The sequence below is a fragment of the Dasypus novemcinctus genome, chromosome X (assembly GCF_030445035.2).
Source record: "Dasypus novemcinctus isolate mDasNov1 chromosome X, mDasNov1.1.hap2, whole genome shotgun sequence".
In the NCBI taxonomy this organism is placed as follows: Eukaryota; Metazoa; Chordata; class Mammalia; order Cingulata; family Dasypodidae; genus Dasypus; species Dasypus novemcinctus.
The window spans coordinates 52,291,013-52,308,940 of record NC_080704.1 but is presented as its reverse complement, the minus strand read 5'-3'; the positions used below and the strand labels follow the sequence as shown (position 1 = coordinate 52,308,940).

The following is a 17,928-nucleotide window of genomic DNA, read 5'->3' as shown; positions in this document are numbered from 1 at the left end:
ACATATTGCAACCCATTTCGGCACATTTGCTTTTTTGTAAAGTTTTCAAAGTAAAAAGCATGGAACCAAATGAAGTTTCTCGCTATGTGCAAAGGTTCATCCAGGGTTCCAGAACCCTTTGAACACCCCAATCTCTAACGGTGACCAAATTTTCTGAGCCCTGATTTAGGACAAATGATTTTCTTTGCCAAATTTCTGATTTGTTTTAGATGAGAAGGCCTACAAAGCTAGATAAATTAAGCCACACAATTCATTTCCTGGTTTGCCTTTATTAAGAAGAATAAATTGAGAGGAAATCAGGCTGATTCCAGAATGTCTGAGACAAGAAAACCACTGACTGTCAGTCTCACTACAACCCACTGAATGAACATTCCAGGTTACCCATACTCTCTCCTGAGTTTGCATTTTAAAAGGGCAAAGGAAACTGGTCCTAATAATTTCCTGCATTCCCCCAATTAAGTAATTATGGGACAGTAACAACATGGATGTGATTTCTCCAATTACAGGTCCAGTTTCTGGCCGGGAGAAGTGAGACTCTACCCAGAACTCAACCTTTTGTAGCAGAGAGAACTCCTGCTTTTATCGCAGAAGGAGCCATTGTGTTCTTGAGTCCTCAATTCCCCTGGTGGCAGGGAAATGCTAGGAGACTAAATTGCTTTGTCCATCAATTCTGATTAGTAGTGCCCTCCCCCAAGGAGATCAGGTGGCAGAGTGTGAAACATTTTCCATTTCTCTTACAGGCAGCCAAGCAGCTTCCAGGGAAGAAGAGAACCAAGACATCTTTAGCTGCCTGGTCTCTGGCTGCCAAGCCAAGCTGCCCTCCTGCAACACCATCGCCGAGAAGCAGAGCCTAGTGCTGGCCTGCCAGCAGTTGCTGCCCCGACTTCTCCAGGAAAAGTTCCCCTCTCCAGTTCAGGAAGCGATAGAGAGCGCTCTAACTCAGTGTGGTGAGGACGCCCGTCCTGACCTTGAAGTCCTCGGGGCCGCCAAGCGGCTGAAGGACATCTTGAGACCCCTGAGAACCTGCAACCCCAGATTTGCCTACCGCTACCCAGACTGCAAGTATGATGACAAGTTCTGAGGGGCCGGAGCCTAGCTGGCCATGGGGGACACTGTTCTTGCCTCTCTCTTCCCCCAGTCAGGTTGCTGCAAGGTTGAAAGAAGCAGCTCAGTTTTATATCTGAGGAGAATAAGGAGACCTGCGCATTCACTTCCCAGTGATTAAGGAACACTGGAACTGCCAGAGGGGAGTGTCTGGGATCACCCCTGTGGACTGGGATGTCATGGAAGAGCCCAGGAGTGGGCATCAGAAGACCTGGGAGTAGACCCTTGCTTAGCCTCTTTGAGCCTCAGTTTCCTCATCTGTAAGACATGAAAACCTTTGTTCTCCACCAGACTCTAATGAGAGTGAAAGAAGACAAAGAAGTGAGGGGTCTGTGTGAGGGGCCTGTGACACTGCCCCCACCCCAACCCCTCCCCCCCTGCACTTCCCATGGCCACAGTGTGGAGGGAAAACAGTGTGAAGATGAATCCCCTGACCAAGAACACTTTAGACCCAGACAAGAGGGACCCCCCTCCTGCTCTCATGCTTTAAAGGGTCTTACTGCAGCCCACCTGTCAGACTCCCCATCCCACCACAGGGGAGGAAACTGCAAGCCAAGGGCACGTGCCCTCCAGGGCCAGCTTCCAGACCATGCTCTGGGCATCTGAGACTCTGTACGTGTCAAGCACCTCACAGTATGGTGCCAGGGGGTATGGAGAGGGACAGGGGAGGGGGAGTTGGGGGCCAGTGTCCTCCTGGAAACAGGTGTCAAGACAGGATTGAATGTGCAAGGATTTTATTAGGGGAGATGCCCTTGTGGAAGGAAATAAAGAGGGAGCCAGAGAAAGCTCGGGAGAGCCTTCAGACCAGACTACCTGTCTGTCCTAGAGTGAAGGAGAGAGGAAGAGATGGGTGGGCTGGTGCATCATAGACTGCTGGCCATGCAGCCTAAGGAAGGTCCCGCCAAGATGATGGAAGCCCTTAAGCCAAAATCAGCCATCAAAGGAGTCCATTGTCTCCCAAGAATGGCACAACATCACACCATCCCAAAGATGGATTTCAAAGGGCAGTGCCTGGGGCACTTTGTCAGTCCCACTCCCTGGCTGTGGCTATGACAGTGTTCTCTCACTCCCAGTCCTCTTGCTCCAGGGAGCAGGTGGATGATGGGGCCCAGGGCCGGCTCTGTCCACACAGCCAGCCATGGTCCAGAACAGTACTCTGAGGAGTCCGAGAATTCTAATTCAATACTGGCCTTCCAGGTTGTTATAAAAGTATATTTTTCTAGCTTTACAGGGCCCTTCTTATTCTGCTCCCTGCTCATCCCTTCAGTCCCATCACCCACCAGCTTCCACTCACAGCCTCCTTTCTAACAGCACTGACTGCATGCAGGGCACCAAATGGGTCACACTCTCTCCTGCCTCTGGGCCTTTGCACATGCAGTTTCTCTACCTAAGGGAGCTCTTCTCTCACTTTTTCACCTGGCTGTAATCAACCAACCTCTAGGTACTGGCTCTGCTCTCTTTCTTGGGGAAGCCTTCTCTGAACCCCCACAGCTGGTCAGGTACCCCAATACATGTGCACATCACATCCTATACTTGCACCATCATAGCATTTAGCACACTATTGGACCTACTTTTATTCCCTGCTTCTTTTCTTTTTAATTAAGATATAATAAAATGCATGGGTCTCAAACAAACAAAAAAGTTTGTTTTTCGAGGTCAGCAAATAGAACATATTTTATTTAACAGTGTGTGTTGGTTTGCTTTATGTCCTTTAAATATTCAGACACAAGGTGTGTGGGCCTCCATTTATGCTCTTGCCGCAGCCCCCTCAAACATTAGTTGGGGGCTTTTCTGGATCTCTTCTGGTTTTTGCCCAGCCTCCCTGACTGCCATCTACCCCCAGGGACTTCTCATTCTACTTCCTCTTTTCTACATCTGCGGTCCCCTTTAAGGTCAGACTGCCTGGTTTAACAGCCCTCACTTTGCAGGTGGGGAAACTGAGGCCCAGGGAGGAAAAGCGACTTGATAGGATAGTTCCAAAACTCCTGCTACCAGTCCATGCTCCTCTTGCCGTCCCCTTCAGCCTCTGACTCTCACTTTGTAGCACCCAATTCTGGTCCCTTCACTCCACCTACCACATTTAAAGATGGACAAGGAAGAGTCTTATCTTGGGGTGCACTGTTTTGGGGTACAATGTGTTGCCCTTCATGTTTGCCTTTTGATTGCTCCAGGCACTGCCCCAGAGCAACCATGACAGTGATAATGACAGAAGAAGCGTCCGGAAGAGCAGGCTAGGGCTGCCTGAAAATCTTTGAAAAGGTCCCTTTCTGACTTTGGTGAGTGAGGATTACTGGCCCTTCCCACCTGCATACTAATGGTTCCTCTGCCTTACTGGCTTGACTGCAGATGCAATGTCCTCCTAGCTGCCACCTGAACCCAAAAAAGATACAGCAGTCTTCAGACCCTCCAGAGTTCCACAGAGGAATAAGAACAGCCACACTGCCATCTGTTTCCACAGAGACCCTCGGATGCACTAGCAGGGCCCAAGCCAGTCCCTCTGAGTGGGCCCCAGGAAGTCCCAGAAATGACCTCTGCGCAATGAAGGCCTGGGGTCTTGAGGTAGCCCTCCCCTTACTCCTCAACTACATGCCTGCACCTACACAGGGGTAAGGGGAGGAGTTACTCCTTTCTTTCCTCCGTACCAGTCACCTGAGACTGAGGAAATGTTCCTTCAAAACCATCCTGTTCCCCCTGGAACTGTTGAGTCCAGGCAGGAAATGAAGCCCCAGGCCCTTCCTGAATTGGAAGAAGGAGCTCTTGTGCCCTCGTTGACCCAGTTCCAGGAGAAAGAAGGTTCAGGAGGTTTCAGAGCCCCTTTTCCAATGCACTTTCGCCACAGAGCTGATCTGCTGTTCTTTGCCAACATGCCTGAAGACCAGGGGCCTGTTCCTCCTCACCTGAGGCCCTGCCTTCAGAGCATATCCCCACCCCCATCCCCAAACATTTGCTGACCCTGCTTCCCATTCCTTTCCTGTGGTAGACCTGAGATGAGCCTCCCAGACCCCTGGTCAAGAAGGAGCTCTCTCTTCCCAGCTGCAGGAGAGCTACAGGATCAGCCTCGGGTACAGAGAGCCACTTCCTTCCAAGTCAGGTCCTTCCTGGGACATATCAGTATCACAAGGACATAAAGACCCAGCCTTTGGGGCCTGCTAAGGGATGACTCTGAAAGGCAATTCCCCTTTCAGAGTTCACCATTGCTTCCTCTGTTTCCTTTTATAGGTTTTGATCCGTAATTAACAACTTGTACCCAAAGTGGTCTAAGTGGTGGTTCCCGCAAAAGATATGTCCATATCCTAATCCCAGAACCTGAGAATATTACCTTGTTTGGGAAAAGATATAATTAAATTAAGGATCTTGACAGTAGGAGCTTATCCTGGTTTATCCAGGTGGGCACTAAATACAATCTCATGTATCCTTATAAGAGAAGGGTAGAGGGAGTTTTGAGATAGAAATAACTCAGTGAAGATGGTGGCAGAGAATGGAGTGATGCAGCCACAAGCCAAGAAATTCCAGCAGCCATGGAAAGCTGGAACTGGCAAGGAACATATTCTTCCCTGGTGGGAGCATGGCCCTACCAACACCTTGACTTTAGCCTGGTGAGAATGATTTTGGACTTCCAACCTCCAGAACTATGAAAGAATCGACTTCTATTGTTTTACGCCACCAAGTTTGTTGACATTTGTTCTAGCAGCCACGAGATGCTGATGCATACCCCAAACTCCACCTTAGCTTCTGTTTCCAGAGAATACATTTTGCAGTCTTCCCCAACTCTGGTCTATTGTGGTTGATTCAAAAGCAAGACCCAACATGAGGTAGTGTGGTATGCTCCCATGCCCAGGATTGGGCCTTAGATGGTTTCATGCCTCCCTTATAAAGCGCCATACATCTTTTAGAACCTGTCTGAGTTCTACCTTGACCCAAAGTTTTTCCTGAAAGGCCAGTCCCCAGCAATCCCTTTCAAGAAATTTCTGGACCCTTGAACCACAGGTCTGGACCCCATTTGAAGCTAACCTATCTTAAAAAGAACTGTGCCTCACCTTCCCCATCCAGCTAGGAGCTCCCTGAGCATGGTGGTGGTGGTGTGGAACCCTTTATGGTTTTCCAGTCATTAGCTTGTGCATTTCACTCACACGCTGGACCTAGACCAGAGAGAGTCACTCCCAAAAGCAGTTCCTTCCCCTAAGCAGCCAGGAGAAGGTCAAGTCAACCTTCAAGTGGCTTTGACCAGAACAAAATGAATGTATTGTATCCTCACTCAAGAATCTGATTGGAGGCATGAGAGCATTTTTCTGAGATATGCCAGCCACTGCATTATTGCCAGCAGGACCAACTACATAACATGTGGGGCCCAGTGCAAAATGAGTATCTGGGATCCCTGTTCCAACATTATTAAGAATTCCAAGTTGGCGACAGGAGAGCATTAAACCAAGCACAGTCCCTGTGCGACAACTTAGGCTGCAAGCCCATGAAGCCGGCCTGATTTTCCTTAACCTTGGCATCAAGTGTTCTTGAGTTTTATAGCTTTACAGGGTCTCATTTGACCTCCACACTCTAGGGGAGTAGGTATGGGACCAGGGGTGGTATTCTAAATATTTAGCAACCATGTAGCAAAGGCACTGACAGATCAGAATAGACTCCACTAGCTGCAGTTATAAGAAGGGCATAACCACAACCTTATGGGCTATTTTTCAAATGAAGAAACTGGTTATGTGATTTGCTCAGAGCGACAATTTCTATTAATAGGTCTCCTGCTTTCCCAGTCCTTGTCACATCTGACTTCTGCCTATAGGTGATTCATGAGCCTGAATATTTCCTCTACAATAAAAAAAAAATACCTTGTTAGATTTGTGTACTTTTTGGAAAGATCTAGAGCTCTGGAATCGGATAGACTTGGTTTCAAACTAAGACACTGCCAATTACTGTATAACCTTGGGCAAGTCACTTAACCTTTCTGGGCCTCACTTTCCTCATCCACGAAATGAAGAGAAAAAGATTCACCCCTGCAGGGTTATTTATCCTGTATAAATGATGCCCCTCAAGAACCTGGCACATATTTGAAGGTAAGTTTAGGGAACAAGCAAAGGATCTCCCAGCAGAGTTTTTCACACAGCTAAGGCAAATGCTGCCACCTCTTGTGAAGGACCCTGATCCCTGCCTCAAGCTCTTCTCGAGTCAAGAGAAGACACCAAGAAGCCTCAGGCTTCTAGAGAGTCTGGCTGTAGGCATTTTTTTCCCTCGCTCATCCACACCCTGGGTGATCAGGAAATGGTGGCTGGGCAGCCAAGATATAAACATGTCTTGTTTTACTGCATTTCACGTTATTGTGCCCTGCAGATACTGCGTTGCTTTTTTGGTTTTTGTTGTTGTTGTTGTTGTTTTACACATTTAAGGTTTGTGGCAACTGTGTGTCAAGCAAATCTATTGGTGCCATTTTTCCAACAGAATGTCCTCATTTTATGTCTCTGTCACGTTTTGGTAATTCTCACAGTATTTGAAATTATTTCATTATTATTATATCTGTTATGGTGATCTGTTATCAGTGATCTTTGTTTTGATCTTAGTTGTTTGTTTTTATTTTTTTATTTTATTTTTTGTGTGTGATCAGTGATCTTTGATGTTACTATTGTAATTGGGGGTACCACGAACTGCCCGCATATATGACGGCAAACTTAACAGGTAAATGTTGTGTGTATTCTTTCTATTCCACCAACTGGCCATTCCCCATTTCCTCCCTCTTCCTGGACCTCCCCATTCCATAAAACTCAAAAATATTGAAATTAGGACAATTAGTAACTCTACAATGGCCTCTAAATGTTCAAGTGAAAGGAAGAGTTGCCTATCACTTTAAATCAAAAGCTAGAAATTATTAGGCTTAGTGAGGAAGGCATGTTGAAAGCTGAGACAGGCCAAAAGCTAGGCATCTTGCACCAAACTGGAGAGTTGAGAATGCAAAGGAAAAGTTCTAGAAGGAAATTAAACATGCTACTCCAGTGAACACATGAATGATAAGAAAGCAAAACAGCTTTATTGCTGATATAGAGAAAGTTTTAATGGTCTGGATAGATGATCAAACCAGCCAGAACATTCCCTTAAGGCAAAGCCTAATCTAGAGTAAGGCCCTAAATCTCTTCAATTCTTTGAAGGCTGAGAGAGGTGAGGATTTCGGAAGAAAAGGTTGAAGCTAGCAGAGGTTAGTTCATAAAATTTAAGGAAAGAAGCTGACCCCATAACATAAAATTGCAAAGTAAAGCAGCAAATGCTGAGGTAGAAGCTCCAGCAAGTTATCTAGAAGATAACTGATGAAGATAGCTCCACTAAACAGATTTTTCAATGTAGACTAAACAACCTGCTATAGGAAGAAGATGCCATCTAGGACTTTCATAGCTAGAGAGGAGTCAATGTTTGGCTTCAAAGCTTAAAAAGACAGGCTGACTCTCTTATTAGGGGCTAATGAAGCTGGTGATTTTAAGTTGAAACCAACGCTCATTTACCATTCCAAAAATCCTAGGGCTCTTAAGAATTATGCTAAATCTCCTCTGCCTGTGCTCCATAAATGGAACAACAAATCCTGGATGACAGCAAATCTGTTTACATCATGGCTTATTGAGTATTTTAAGTCCGCTGTTGAGACCTACTGCTCAGAAAAGAAAAATTCCTTTCAAAATATTTTATTGACAGTGCACCTGGTCACCCAATAGCTCTGATGGAAATATACAGTGAGATTAAAATTGTTTTCATGCCAGCCAATATAGTATCCATTCTGTAACCCATGGATCAAGGAGTCATTTCAATTTTCAAGTCTTATTAGTTTGAAAATGCATTTCATAAGGTTATAGCCGTCATAGGTAGTGATTCCCCTGATGAATCTGGGCAAAGTCAATTGAAAACTTTCTGGAAAGGATTTGCCATTCTAGATGCCATTAAAAACATTCGTGATTCATAGGAGAAGGTTGAAATATCAACATTGACAGAAGTTTAGAAGAAGTTGATTCCAACCCTCATGGATGACTTTGAGATTTCAAGACTTCAGTGGAGGGAAGTGGATATGTCTCAAGCGACTGGGCTCCTTTCTACTATATGGGGGTCACAATTCGGTTCCCGGGGCCTCCTGGTGAAAGTGAGCTGGCCCATGCCATGGAGAGCTGGCCTGTACCACAAGCTGATGCAACAACAACAACAAAAAAAAGACACAGAGAAAACACAATGAAAGACACAACAAACCAGGGAGCTGAGGTGGCTCAAGCAATTGAATGCCTCTCTCCCATATCAGAGGTCCCAGGATCAGTTCCTGGTGCCTCCTAAAGAGAAGTTGAGAAAAGAAGACATAGAAACAGAAGAACGCACAGCAAATGGACACAAAGAACAGACAGCAAGCACAGGCAGTGGGGGGAGGGGGAAATGGAATAAGTAAAATAAAATCTTAAAAGAAAAAATACTTCAGTGGAGGAAGTAATGCAGATGTGGAAATAAGAGAACTAGATTTAGAAGCGGAGTCTGAAGATATGACTAAATTGCTGCAATCTCATTATAAAATTTGAATGGATGAGGATTTGCTTCTTATGGATGAGCAAAGAAAGGTTTCCTGAGATGGGATCTACAACTGGTGAAGATGCTGTGAACACTATGGAAATGAGTGACAACAAAGGATTTAGAATATTGCATAAACTTAGTTGATAAAGCAGCATCAGGGTTTGAGAGGCTTGAAAGTTCTACTTTGAGTAAAATGCTATCAAACAACATCATAGGCTACAGAGAATTCTTTGGTGAAAGAAGAGTCAACCAATGTAGCAAACTTCATTGTCTTATTTTAAGAAGTTGCCACAGCCACCCCAACCTTTGGCAATCACCACCCTGATCAGTCAGCAGCCATCAACATTGAGGCAAGATCCTCCACCAGCAAAAAGATTACAACTAACTTAAGGCTCAGCTGATACTTAGCATGTTTTAGCAGTATTTTTTTATTATGGTATGTACATTTTTTTAGACATAATGCTAGTGCACACTTAATAGAGTGCCAATATAACTTTTATATGCACTGGGAAACCGAGAGCTTCATGTGACTCACTTTATTGTGATAGTCACTTTATTGTGGTGGTCTGGAATTGAACCCACAATATCTCTGAGGTATACCTATACTTGCCTTCCCAGCCTGCTTGGAAGGAATCCTCATTAAGCAGGTAATGTTGAAAGTTTAGGAAGTCCATCCACTGCTCAGCACATGAAGAGAAGCAAGGAGCACATGCCAGTCCATTAAAAGCACCAGGCCGATTGTGTGCTCATGGATTGTGGCTTTTCTGCCCACTGTGGGCCTATTGCCCCCACTGACTGGCACAGCTGGGCTCACATGCACAGGAATATGTTCTCTAGTCCATCAGTAGCTGTTTATGGCATTCTTTTTTTTTTAAGATTTATTCTATTTTATTTCTCTTCCCCTTCCTGCACCGCCCCCCTCCCCCCGGTTGTCTGCTCTCTTGTGTCCATTCACTGTGTGTTCTTCTGTGTCCACTTGCATTCTTGGCGGCTCTGGGAATCTGTGTCTCTTTTTGTTGCATCATCTTGCTGTGTCAGCTCTCCATGTGTGCAGCACCACTCCTGGGCCGGCTGTGATTTTTTCACACAGGGCAGCTCTCCTTGAGGGGTGCACTCCTTGCATGTGGGGCTCCCCTATTCAGGGGACAGCCCTGCATGGCATGACACTCCTTGCACATGGCAGCACTGTACTTGGGCCAGCTCACCACATGGGCCAGGAGGCCCTGGGTTCGAACTCTGGACCTCCTATATGGTGGGCGGAAGCTCTATCAGTTGAGCCACATCCACTTCCCTGTTTATGGCATTCTTTAAGGAAAATTGTGGTCCATGTGACTTTCCAGAGAATAACTTTCCAGAAAAGCAACCCAGAGGAATGAACCAGTGAAAGTGAACTAGGCAATCTGTTAAAGTGACCTGCCCCTTAGAGCTCCTTGTAGAAACAGATAAGTAGGTGTGAGCACCCCTGCTACCTTAGAGTGGCCAGGGAATAGTCTGAGGCCTGGATAGTGGCATTGCAGCATGAGCCTTGGATCTGGAAGCAGACAGCTCTGCTTTCAGATCTGGCACTGACCCCTCTCCAGCTACACAATTTAGGGCAAGTCACTTCATCAATCCAGGCACCAGTTTCCTTATCTGAGAAGTGCAGGTAACACCTACTCTACCCTGTGTGAGAATTATGGGCTTAAATATAGTGGGTTTAAACGGGCCACACACAAAAAACATATCAAAAAAAATTCTTTTTCCTCAAGTTTTTCTATGACTTAATTTTCATTTTAAGTCTCCCATTGCACTAATGTTAAAAATAGGTGTAGTAGAGGCAATCACCAGACATTGTAAACCCTCACAGGGCCTACTGGATGGAATGGAGGAGAGTATGGGCCATGATGTGGACCATTGACTATGAGGTGCAGAGGTGCCCAAAGATGTACTTACCAAATCCAATGGATGTGTCATGATGATGGGAACGAGTGTTGCTGGATGGGGGAGAGGCGGGGTGGGGGGGTGGGGTTGAATGGGACCTCACATATATATTTTTAATGTAATATTATTACAAAGTCAATAAAAAAAAAAAGAGTAGTTCCTGATAGGAGCAAGGACCCATAAATAATTGTTAAATAAATGACAGGAATCAGAAAAAAAAAAATAGGTGTAGTTGAGGGTATACACAGTCCAGTCAGGCCTTTTCCTCTCTGATTCCACATGGACAAACTGCATGAACTCACACTGGCTGGTTTGAATCTGCAGAATCCATCCCTAGCTGGCCTCTTAGTTGTGACTATGGTCCCTTCTGACTTCTACTCCCAGGTCTTCACCCCTACCCTGGGAACATCAGCAGGCCTGTTGCCCTTTTGCCAGTCATTTAGGGCCTGGGGAAATTGTACGATGCCCTCCTGCCTCACTCTGGGGCCATGGGGAAACACGGCCTAGGATTTGCACTGCCTAAATAGGCCATAGCATGAAGTTAGCTACAACTGAGGGACTTGCGGTTTTCCCGAGACCTCGGGATAAATTAGATGCAGGTCCCTGCTGCTCTCAGCTCCCCTAATTTACTCAGGGTCTTTTACTCATTCCTATCCCAGGGCATTCGTTCATGAGGAGAGCCAGACCCCCTTTCCCAGAGATAGATTTCAAAATTCAGTGCATTCGGTAGTGCTAAGAGTGAGGAATGTGTGCTACCCGGCTCGGAACTCACATTTATTATTTAAAAATTACAATATATATTTATAAATAAAAGTTGAAAATCTTTAAAAATCTTTTTTTAAACTCACAAAAAAATTTTTACCAAAAAACCCATGTCTCCCTCGTCAGAGACTTTTTTTTTTCCTTCCTCTTTTATAAAATAACCCGGTGAAGCAGCCGAGACAGCCCGCCCGCAAGCCCGCCCGCAAGCCCGCAGCCCCGCAGCAGCTCCAAGAAGGAACCAAGAGACAGAGGCTTCCCGGCTGTCCTGACCCGCCACCGCCACCTTCGCTCCCCAGCCCGCAGCTAGCGACAGCGGATCCACCCGGTTCTATGACCGTCGAGGAGCTTTCGATTCCGGTGGCCTTTTGTCCCACTGCGCTTGCCTCGGCTCTCGCACCGCCCCCCTCCCCTCGCCAAGTGTCCTCTTCCTCTTAAGCAGAAAGATCGCGGCCTATGGCGGTGCGGGGATGAACCCCGGCGTCCCCAGCTGTCCCATGGCCTCGCTTTCTGTGAGGGACCTACACACCCCGACGTGACCGAGGCAATGTACTATGAGAAATGCAGCCCGACGGAGGCCTGGGTCTGCAGGGACATGATCACCGGCCGCTCCTCGGGCTACATGCATGTGAACTTACAGTAGCCGGCAGACGAGGAGCGTGCTTTGGACACCATGAATTTTGGCGTTATAAAGGGCAAGCCAGTATGCACCATGTGGTCTCAAGCATTATCTGTGCCTTCGCAAAAGTGGAGTGGGCAACATACTCGTTAAAAATTTGGAAAAATCTTTTGAAAGCTGTGCAATGCATTTTCTGCTTTGGATAACATCCTTTCACATAAAGTGGTTTGTGATGAAAATGGTTCCAAGGGCTAGGAATTTGTACATTTTGAGACATAGGATGCAGCAGAAAGCTATAGAAAAAAATGAATAGAATGCTTCTAAATGTTAAGTGTTAATTGGACAGTTTAAGTCTCACAAAGAATGAGAAGCAGAACTTGGTGCTTGGGCAAGAGAGTTCACCAATGTTTACATCAGGAATTTTGGAGAAGACATGGATGATGAGTGCCTTAAGGATCTCTGGCAAGTTTGGGCCTGCCTTAAGAATGAAAGTAACGACTGTTGAAAGAGCAAAATCCAAAGGTTTTGGATTTGTGAGTTTCCAAAGGCATGAAGATGCACAGAAAGCTGTGGATGAAATGAATGGAAAGGAGCACAATGGAAAACAAATTTACATTGGTCAAGCTCAGAAAGTGAAACAACAGACAGAACTTAAGCACAAATTAGAACAGATGAAGCAAGATAGGATCGCCAGATACCAGGATGTTAGCCTTAATGTGAAAATGTTTGATGATGGTATTGATGATGAACGTCTCCAGAAAGAGTTTTCTTCGTTTGGTACAATCACTGGTGCAAAAGTTATGATGGAGGTTGGTGGCAGTAAATGGTTTGGTTTTGTATGTTTCTCCTCCCCAGAAGAATCCACTAAAGCAGTTACAGAAATGCATGGTAGAATTATAGCCACCAAGCCAGGCTCACCTCACTAACCAGAATATGCAGAGAATGGCAAGTGTAAGAGCTTTGTCCAACCTGTAATCAACCCCTACCAGCCAGCACCTCCTTCAGCTTACTTCATGGTAGCTATCCCACAGACTCAGAACCAATTACTCCTAGGCAATTTGCTCAACTAACACCAAGTGCATCCTCACTGGACTGCTTCAAGTGCCATACTTCATCCATTCCAAAATATGCCAGTGCTATCTGCCCAGCCGCTCCTAGACCACCATTTAGTACTATGCAACCAGCTTCTTCACAGGTTCCCTGAGTCATGTAAACACAACGTGTTACTAATACATCAACACAGACAAAGGGTTCACATCCTGTGGTGGCTGCATTTGGAGCTACTCCTGCTTTCCACACCATTCCACAATAAAATAAATGTGCTGCAGGAGTTTTGCAGTCCACAACATCTTAATGTACAGCCACAAGTTACCATGTAGCTGCCTGCTGTTCAAGTACAAGGTCAGGAATCTTTGACTGCTTCCGTGTTGGCATCTACCTCTCCTCCAGAGCAAAAGCAGATATTGGGTGGACTGTGCTTTCCTCTTATTCAAGTCATACACCCTATCCTTCCTGGTAAAATCACTGGCATGTTGTTGGAGATTGATAATTCAGACATTCTTCATATGCTTGAGTCTGCAGAGTTTCTCCATTCTAAGGTTGATGAAGCTGTAGCTGTACTACAAGCCCACCAAGCTAAAGAAGTTGCCCAGCAAGCAGTTAACATTGCCACTGGTGTTCCGGCTGTTTAAAATTGATCAAGGATAACGAAAAGAAACTTCCGTTTCACCAAAGAAAAATATTTAAACATCGAAAAGCTTAAAGATTGTGGGAAAAATAATTGCGAAATATAAAATAATTTTTAAAAAGAAAGGAAACTTTGAACATTTTATACCAAGCAAATCCCAAGCCTACCAAGCATGCTAGTCCTAGATTACTTACTGATTTTTAAAAAATAATAAAATATAAAAACAAATAAATGTTTTATAGACTCTTGGAAAAATCAGCAAAGTACAAAGATTTAAAGCATTCCTTTCCTTAGTTTTGTAATTCTTTACTGTGGAATATCTCAGAATGCCACTTGTGTCTTAGATAACAGAATTAATAAATAAACAAATAATGTAATATGGATTATAAAATTCTTGCTTTAATAAAAATTCCTTAAACAGTGAGAAAAAAAAGTCAGTGCATTTGAGTTACTCACTGCAGCATTGTTTATAACTGCAAAAGATTGGAAACAACGCAAATGCCCATACGTAGGAGTCTGGTTGTGTGGTGTATGAACTATGGTACAGTCACAAAATGGAGTGCTATGCAGCTGTAAAAATGAATGAGGAAGATCTCTCTGAGCTGCTATGGATTGATTTACAGGTATACTGCTAAGTGGGAAAAGAAAAAAAGCACAAAAGGGTCCATGAATGCTATAAATGGATGTTACCTTTCATGCAAGTAGAGGGGAATATGTGAAAACATTTACATATCTGCTAACTTATACAAAAAGAAATGCAGGAAAAAATGAGAATTTAATGAGATTGGTTACCTACAGAGGGTGGGTGAGAACAGTGTGGAAAATAGGGGAGAATGAGAATGGGGCAGTAGGGATGAGAAAGCAGCACTTTGCTGAGTTTGCCTTTTGTAGAATTCTGCTTCTTAGATCCATGGTAATGTTTCACATAACCCCAAACTAAATAAAAATAACCAGGATGTGGGCCAAACCCAACATGGAATACAAACCATAATAAATGAGCCTAACTTCATTACAAATGATTAGCATAACTACATTGAAGAACTAACCTAAGTAACTTGGGAAAGAAGTATTTTGAATATATAGAGTAAGGCTAAAGACAAAAAAGAACAGTACATACACTTGAAAATGGTTAATTTTATCTTATGTGAATTTCACCTCAATTTTTTAAAAAAGACAAGAAAAGAAGGGGAAATAAAAGAACTGCCCACAAAAACTCCTCTAGTTAGTAAAAATTTTTCCATGGGGATCTGTATTAGCAATTTAACAACTACTTTATGTGTATACTAGGGTTGACCAAATCAGTAATTATATCATGGGTAATGAGAAACAGGTTCCTCGTGATTGGAGAAAGGAGCTACAAATAAGGAAAAAGGGAAGGAAAAACTGAACTTTGTGGTGTTAGACTGCAATTGGAGGTATCACTAGGAACTCATGGTTTTTCATATACATATATACAGAGTGTATATATAAGAAATACATAAAGATGAGAGTGTATAGAAATATATTACCTAGCTCTGCCTGTTGAAAGGGCCTATAAGCAGCAACAGTCCAATACTCAGATCTTGGTTTCAAATAAAAAGAACCAGAACCCTTTGGAGAAATGGCTGATGCTAGGGCAGGGAAGTACAAGATGAGCTTGGAATAACTTGTGTTACCAGAAAGAGAGGGAATGCTCAAAAAGTTTGGGGACAGTGTCGAAAGGATGCAAGAACTAACTTGAAGGAACTCCCAACAGCAAAATCTGAGGCAATTTTAGCTATAAAAGAAAGGTATTCAGGAGGGACAAAATGGCAGCTGAATAAGGACTGCCAAAAAATCCAAAAGTCAGCTCTTCCTACATACAGGGCAGTTAGTAATCACCCAGAGCTATCTAAAGCACTTGTTTGGGGATCCCAGGAGACCAGAAGAGCATCCTGCAACATCCTTGAAAGAATGGAAAGAGGAGACTGCCCATCTGCAGGGAAGATTCGTGTGTAGAGCACCCCATATTGTGGAGGTTGGTATCCATACTCCACTGGTGGTGCAAGCCACCTCAGGAGCTATTCCGTGGCTGGAGTTGGAAGATCAATTTCCCGAAAATGGAGGAAGAGACAGTTGGGCATCAACATCAGCTACTGATTAATAAATTTGTCTGGCTAAAGTATAATCCTAAGAACAGCTGAAATTTGAACCTGTCCAAGTTGGAAAGAGGCCAGTAACCACCATTTTAACTCTACCCCCAGCATAAGGGGAAGCAGAACTGATTGAAGGTAGTCACCAGCTTCTTTCCATCCAGGTTAGATTGCAGTTCTAGCATAGGACCCAACCGCACCTATGGCAGGGAGGAAGCTGGGAGGAATGGCACCAACCTCCCCAGGAACCCACAGGTGCTTTTGGCTGGCACAGACTGAATTGTTGTTTCAGCCAACACAGACTGAAGAGTGAGACACCTGTAGCTCCATCCTCACCCCCAAGTAAGATAGGAGGGGAGCTGTGTTTCTCAGTCTTTCTGGGCAACAGCAGGCACTTTCAGCCCACAGGGACCAAACTGTTGGTCATCAGGGGTTCCATTCCCACCCTCTAAAGGGCAAAAGGAACAGTACTCCCTCAGCCTCTCAGGGCAACTGCAGGTGCATTAGATCCACATGTATTAGATTGCTGGGCAGTCCAGAGGGTCCATCATCACCTCTGGCGGTGGTGGTGCTGGTGGTGCTATGTCAGTCTACCTGGGCAACTGCAGTCATTTTGGAACCACATGACATAGATTGCTGTGCACACCTGCAGCTCTCCCCCTGCCCCAGACAGGGGAGGAAAGAGAGTGAAGTCTCATCAATCTCTCCAGGCAACTACAGATGGTCTTGGCCTACACGACTTGGGTTAATATACATGGTTGTGGCTCTGTCTCCACCCCTATCAGAGGAGAAAAGTGGAGAAGCTTCATCAGTCCCTGGGGTAATGGGGACAGCTTCAGGCTCCACAGCTTACAGTACCAACTATAACCTTGGTTCCTACTATAAAACCAGCAAGAGAGAAAGGGCAAGAAGGCCCTAAACTAAAAAGAGAAACTTTACCCACAATAAATACATCTAGTAAGCCAGATGCCAAGACACCAACAAAAAATTACAATACATGCTCAGAAACAGGAAGATATGGCCCTGTTAAAGGAAAAAAATGCCTCCAGATGACATAAAGGAGTTGAGAAAATTAATCATAGATGTTCAAACAAATCTCCTTAATGAATTCAATGAGATGGCTAAAGAGATTAAGGATAATAAGAAGACATTGGGTGAGCACAAAGTAGAATTTGAAAGCATACATAGAAAAATAGCAGGTCTTATGAGAATGAAAGGCAAAATAAAAGAAATTAAAAATACACTGGAGAATATTCTACTATGGACTAGTGATGGAAGAAATTGTAGCATTGATGTGGAGAAAGTGGCAACAGTCGTTGCTGAGGGCAGGGAGAGGGAAGAAGAGATGTGAGGTGGGGGCATTTTCAGGACTTGGAGTTGTCCTAAATGATATTGCAGGAATAGATGCTGGACATTATATATCATTTCATAACCCACTGAATATACTGGGAAGAGTGTAAACTACAATGTAAATTATTACCCATGTGCTGCAGCAGTGCTCCAAAATGTATTCACCAAATGCAATGAATGTGCCACAATGATGAAAGAGGTTGTTGATGTGGGAGGAGTGGGGTGAGGGAGGGTGGGGGTATATGGGAACCTCTTATATTTTTTAATGTAACATTAAAAATAAATAAATAAAAGAAAAAATACACTGGAAGCATGTAATGGCAGATTTGAGGTGGCAGAAGGAAGAATAGGTGACTTAAAAACATGGTCTCCAAAATCAAATATACAAAAGAACAGATGAAGAAAAGAATGGGAAAAAATTAACAGAGTCTTGGGGAAATAAATGACAGCAAATGATGTACAAACATATGTGCCATGGGAGTCCCAGAAGTAGAAGAGAAAGGAAAGGGGGCAGAAGGAATATTTGAAGAAATAAAGCAATAATGGTAGAAAATTTTGCAACCTTATTGAAGGATATAGATATCCATGTCCAAGAAGTACAACCTAATCCCATCCAAACAAATTTGAATAGACCAACTCCAAGACACATACTAATCAGAATGTCAAATGCCAAAGACAAAGGGAGAATTCTGAAAGCAGCAAGAGAGAAGGAATGCATAACATATAATGGATACCCAATAAGATTAAGTGCTGATTTCCCATCAGAAATCATGGAGGCAAAAAAGTGGTGGGATGATATATTTAAGATACAGCAAGAGACGGAAACGGACTTTGGCCCAGTGGTTAGG

General features: G+C 44.3%; 1 protein-coding gene and 1 pseudogene across 1 annotated transcript in view; both read left to right on the top strand.

Moving 5' to 3' along the window:
- The window catches only part of DIPK2B (divergent protein kinase domain 2B), a 63,076-nt gene extending 56,299 nt beyond the window's left edge, over nt 1–6,777 (top strand). Inside the window, exon 5 of the mRNA XM_004473549.5 lies at nt 741–6,777. Coding sequence (XP_004473606.2) covers nt 741–1,081 — 341 coding nt within the window. The 3' untranslated portion in view covers nt 1,082–6,777. The remainder of the gene's footprint in view (nt 1–740) is intronic.
- A 5,006-nt stretch (nt 6,778–11,783) lies between these two features.
- On the top strand, nt 11,784–13,449 carry LOC101412309 (polyadenylate-binding protein 1 pseudogene; annotated as a pseudogene).
- The last annotated feature ends 4,479 nt before the right edge of the window (nt 13,450–17,928 follow it).